The sequence below is a fragment of the Strix uralensis genome, chromosome 4 (genome assembly GCF_047716275.1).
Source record: "Strix uralensis isolate ZFMK-TIS-50842 chromosome 4, bStrUra1, whole genome shotgun sequence".
Lineage (NCBI taxonomy): Eukaryota > Metazoa > Chordata > Aves > Strigiformes > Strigidae > Strix > Strix uralensis.
In genome coordinates, this window is record NC_133975.1 from 10,989,341 (window position 1) to 10,995,340 (window position 6,000).

General features: G+C 38.9%; 1 protein-coding gene across 1 annotated transcript in view; it reads left to right on the forward strand.

Annotated features, from left to right (window-relative positions):
• The window catches only part of MSANTD1 (Myb/SANT DNA binding domain containing 1), a 46,373-nt gene extending 40,638 nt beyond the window's left edge, over window positions 1-5,735 (forward strand). Inside the window, exon 5 of the mRNA XM_074865024.1 lies at window positions 4,684-5,735. Coding sequence (XP_074721125.1) covers window positions 4,684-4,924 — 241 coding nt within the window. The 3' untranslated portion in view covers window positions 4,925-5,735. The remainder of the gene's footprint in view (window positions 1-4,683) is intronic.
• Window positions 5,736-6,000: the final 265 nt, after the last annotated feature.

A 6,000-nucleotide genomic window follows, 5' to 3' on the forward strand; every position in this document is an offset into this window, starting at 1 on the left:
AAAGCCCTCTCATTGATAGTCACTATGGCTGGAGAGAAAAGGAGATTGGGAACACCACCAAAGCTAGGGGTGGCTGAAATAAATATTTCTTTTCAATGAAGGCTCTCTAATTACCAAGTTGCGTTTGTTAATTGTAGGCAAACATAGAGAGTACTTTGGAGACCTTGAAGAATCCTTGTGCCCTGGCTTTTGGGGGGACTTCTCTGTGCTGAAACCTGATTTTGAGCAAGCACTTGTCAACGAGTACTTTCTCAGTTATTAGCAGACTGCAGATACTGCTGATACAGTTCCCTAGGTAGCTGCCATCACCAGCAGACATTTTGCCTCTTTTTCCTCTCAGAAGCTGCGCAAGACAGTTATTGTCTTGGACATATGGTTATACATCTTACAGGTTTTTGATGGACCACATTTGTTTAACTGAAAAACAGGTAAAATCCTATACAGACTCTATGAAAACTCTTCAAAGATTTTTTTCTCCTCTCAAAAATAAGGGTTATTTTAGATCTTTCAATCCAAATCACTCCATTTCCTTTTTAAATTTTTTTTTTTTGATCTCGATTGAAATTAAAAACCAGATGGCAACCACAATTACCAAGGAAGTCATGCAATACTCAGTGCAGCTTAATACCATTGACATGCCTCAGATTTTCATTCTCATTCCTTATTAAGGACTGTTCTCACCAGGGCTTACTTTGACAAGACACAAGCCCTCTTGTGGCTCTAGGAGCCTGTTCTTGTTTCAGATGAGAGGTCTTAGTATGGCTACTTTCTAGTACTGTACAGGGAAGAAGATAGAGATCCATTGAGTTTTCAATATTTAAATCCTCTGTGAAGACAAATTTAAATTCAAAAGGTGTCTTTGGCTAAAATAATACCATCATTTCAGAAAGTTTCTTGCTCTGCCTACCAGAAAGCATGTATTCTTTGTGAATGTGAGTGAAGTGATGGGAACCTTTGAATAACAGATTCAGTGTTGTCCTTAGACTGCTATAGACCTCTTCCACTTGCTTGACCTCTTTGAGAACCACATTTCAAATCATTCTGGCCCTCAGAGTTAATGGGGGCAAACCAAATTTGCTGTCAGCCAAGACCCATTCTTGCAGCATTGTCTGGCTGTGATAATCTCAGTGATCAGCTGCAAGCTTGACCCACAATTTGAGCAGAGCAGCATGTATTTGCTTTATGCACATTTATTTGATGCCCAAAATCAAAAATGATATATAGAATCTACAAAGGTGAGTTTATTTTGTATACCTTCCAAAGTTTTGTTTAGCATAAAGATGATGACTTCTCCTTTCCCTTAGCATCATCGTAGTGGTGCAATGGTGATAAAGCCCTTTGAATTGTACAAGTAACTTTAAATTATTGGATAATCTGAAAGCTAGTGGTCTTTGTTAACCATCTTAGTGTATATTTATAAAGGAAGGTTGTTCTTTTTTACCTGTACGCAGGGGGACAGCAAATGACTAAACAGTACTCAAAACAGTTTCCCTCAAGACCAATGCTAAATTTTTTTCTCTGAGATTTTAAGAGCATTTAATTTAATCTACTTGCTTCTTTTCATAGACCTCACCCTTTTTGGGTCATTGTACTCTTAAATGTCAAGGGGCTTGTGTCTTTTTGTTATATTTGCATGAAGTCTTTCAGATGCTTAGGATTGTTTCTTTCTCTTGCTGAGAGATCTGAATGTCACAGTCACTGTTGCACAAAGCCTGTCAAGTAGGATAAGAACATGAATGAAATTATGGTACAAATCTGCCACAGCTGAGTGACCTCACTCCCCACTCCCCTTCTTCATGTTAATAAAAAAACATTCCTCAAGAGTTCAAGTTGTCCTTATTCAAGGATGTCTTGAAATCTGCAAGGTGTTGACATGGCATACTACTCACAACTGTGCTATCTCATTACTGCATTTCACCTAGAAAGGGTTCTGCGTTTGGCAGAACATGACTGGGATTGCTGTTTGTGTGAAGGGATTGCAAGACCCATCATCCGATAACTTGGATGCTGTAACTCCAGTCTGAAGTTACAAAAAGTGTGAATGAACATGTAGACTATCACTTTAAGTTAGAAAAGAAGTTATCCAGCTGTAACTGGAGGTTTTTAAGATGTGTAGTACACTTACACATTTGCCTTCTACTTGCCTTTCTTCCTCCTTCACAATTCAGCTGCTTCTTTCTTAGATCACAGGTTAAGAGCAACAGATCTATGTGTGTGTTTTCTGACTTGCATGCTGTGCAGGCTGGTTTTGAATTAATGTGTTGCACTGTCACCCCAAGTTAGGACAACCATGAGAACTATATACCTTGAGAGCACTCTCTTTATTGCTAGATTTATCTCTTTCTTCCAAAACAGAAATTCAGCACAATGTAGCACAGAGGAAATTCTTAAACTATTACCCAAATTGCCCATGGCAGTTCTACAGATTCAGATGAGGGTGTACGATTTGACACATGCTTGTCTAACTTTTATACCCTGGGAGAGCTTAGAGACATTCTGCTAGAGAAACATCAATATGACTGGATACATAGACAGACTTGGATTGAGCAATCTGGTGTTCTCCAAGGACTACAAACACTCTTTTTGAATTTCAGAAGAACTTGTTTTTTAATCCAAATAGCGATTGATTACTATATTAAATACAGAGTCTTGCCTTTATATTATGGTGAAAACAAAACTATAGGCAGAGGGTTACAGTGTGCTTGAAATGTCTGTAAAAATGTTAGGAGTTTGAAGGGAAGAATGGTTTGTTTTCTTAGCTATCCTACTTGATAAAACTTGTCATTAAACTAAATATGAGAAGGTAGCCATAGTATCCCGTGTTTGTGACAAATACATTTAGTTAAAAAAAAAATCCTAAAGTGCAATTGGCAAATGCCTCTAAAAGCAGATATGAAATGTGATCAATCATAGAATTACAGAATCATTTAGGTTGGAAAAGAGTCCAACCATAAACCTAACACTGCCAGGTCCACCACAAAAACATGTCTCTAAGCGCCATGTCTGCAGGACTGTTAAATACCTCCAGGGATGGTGACTCAACCACTTCCCTGGGCAGCCTGTTCCAGTGCTCGATAACCCTTTTGGTGAAGAAATTTTTCCTAATATCCAATTTAAACCTCCCCTGGCACAACTTGAGGCCATTTCCTCTTGTCTTGTCACTTGTTACTTGGGAGAAGAGACTGACACTCACCTCGCTACAACCTCCTTTCAGGTAGTTGTAGAGGGTGATGAGGTCTCCCCTCAGCCTCCTCTTCTCCAGGCTGAACAACCCCAGTTCCCTCAGCCGCTCCTCATACGACATGTGCTCCAGACCCTGCACCAGCTTCGTTGCCCTTCTCTGGACACGCTCAAGTAATTCAATGTCCTTTTTGTAGTGAGGGGCCCAAAACTGAACACAGGAATCGAGGTGCGGCCTCACCAGTGCCGAGTACAGGGGTAAGATCCCTTCCCTGTCCCTGCTGGCCACGCTATTTCTGATACAGGCCAGGATGCCATTGGCCTTCTTGGCCACCTGGACACACTGCTGGATCATATTCAGCCAGCTGTTGACCAACACTCCCATGGTCCTTTTCCACCAGCAGCTTTCCAGCCACTCTTCCCCAAGCCTGTAGCATTGCATGGGGTTGTGACCCAAATGCAGGACCTGGCACTTGGCCTTTTTGAATCTCATACAGTTGGCCTTGGCCCATTGATCCTGCCTGTCCAAATCCCTCTGTAGAGCCTTTCTGCTCTTAGGGAGATCAACACTCTACCCAACTTGGTGTAATCTGCAAATTTACTGATGGTGAACTCGATCCCCTTGTACAGATCATTGATAAAGATGTTAAACAGGAGTGGCCCCAGTAATGAGCCCTGGGGAACCCCACTTGTGACCTGCCACCAACTGAATTTAACTCCATTCACCACAACTCTTTGGGCCTGGCCATTCAGCCAGTTTTTTACCCAGCAAAGGGTACACCCATCCAAGCCATGAGCAGCCAGTTTATCCAGAAGAATGCTGTGGGAAACGGTGTCAAAGACTTTACTAAAGTCTAGGTAAACAACATCCCCAGCCTTTCCCTCATCCACTAAGAAAAAAGGGAATCTTCTAATCTATTTCCTGCTAAACTTTTATGTTGTTTATAATGTTTTCTGATGGAATATATAAATGAGCAACTGCTGTATCTCAGTGCAAGGGCAAATTGTCAGACTAGTGTTCTGTAGTGGGACTAGCCTTACTGATGTGATGCTTTAAAAAACAAGATGTAACCTAACACCACACATAACAATGCAGAGATTTCTCTGGATGGGATGGTTATTGCAGCTTTAAAATTGGAGTTTTAATGGCCAGATGAGCACAATGTCTCTCCCAATACAGTTTATAAATTCAATGTGTAAGAAAACTTATAAATTCAATGTGTTAAAAAAAAGAAAAAAGGATGCCTGGTATTCTGCAGGGAAAATTGTTAGTAAAAACAATGAGATTTTAAAACTTCTTTTTTTTACAGTCTGTAACACTATGCAATAATACAGTAAATACTTATGTTTTGGCACAAAATTGAGTGGGAATTTATTGGAGAAGATGGGTTTAAAAATAGATTAGGTTGTAGCTTGGCCAAGAATGTAGTATAGAATTTTAGGTTCTAACGCAGTTTTTTTTATAACTGTGATTTTAATTGTTAACAAATATTCACATTTCAGAGCTGAAGAAAGACCAGTTAAGAAAAGAAAAATGCAAAGCTGCAGCTTCCAAAAGAAGAAGCTAAAATTAATGGAGGCCATGTTAGAAGAACAAAAGAAGTTGAGTAGAGCTATGGAAGAAACCTGTAGAGAAGTGCGCAGGATTCTGGATCAGCAAAACATCATTCAAGTTCAAAGCTTACAGTTACAGGAGAGAATGATGAATCTACTGGAGAAAATGATCTCCAAATCTAATGTGTAGTTTCCTTTATGAATGCCTCTGAGATTACTATTGATATGATAGATATCCCTTTATTGCACACCATATGTGTGTCTGTTGCCCTATTCCCAGGTTTTCCATGGAAATGAAAACTTTAGTGTAATTTTAGTTAAGCAAAGAGAACAGATAATGCAGGGTGAGAGCTATCCAGTATGATAAAATTAGTGCAATATATGCCTAAGTTGAATTATTTTTGTACGGAAAGGTTAAGGGATGAATAGCTTTGGGAACTTCAGTACTATTTATGCCTATGTCAGGTATTGTTTTACAAACAGTGGTGGTGTATATTGCTTCACATCAAGGACTATAACTTGACCTGTTGTAGGAGAACAAAATAGTGCATTTCTAAACATGGTAATTGCATCTTGACTTTGCTGATGATCAAACCCTGTTTTGAAACATACGCTGTGATTGTACAAGTGACCTATGGTTCTTGTGAAGAGCTAGTTGGGACCATGAGATACATAATTTTAAACTCCATGCCTGATATGAATAGTACTCTAAAGTATTAGGCTAAAAATAATCTATTCAAATACACTTTTGATATGAAAAGAAACCCCCCCAACCACCTTACTATATACTGAATACTAAAATGTATAGAAGATACTTGAAGTTGCTTTTGATATTAAATGTTTAATTTTTTTCATTATTAACTGGAATCTGTTGACTTTAATGAACAACCAGCAATGAAAAGTCTCATTTATTCTCTGTCACAAAAGAAAAATATTGTACTGTGTGTATATACATATATATATAAAATATCTATCAAATGAAATAAAGAAAAAGAAGAAACTTATTTATTATTCTGGCCAGGTAGTATGCTTTGGGACAGTGAAAATACTGGGAGAGATAACCATGCTCAAAGGATTTTAATTCTTAATTGCAGTGTAAAGATCTCCTATACTGATGCCCAAAATATAGAGATGGAAGTCATGAAGAACAGTCAACACCTGTATGGTAGTATTTGTTGGCACACAGCTTCGGTGTGCAGTTGGATGTTTTAAGGTGGGGTCTGTAAGGCAGATCAACGTGATACACCACAAGAGGGAGCTGGAGGC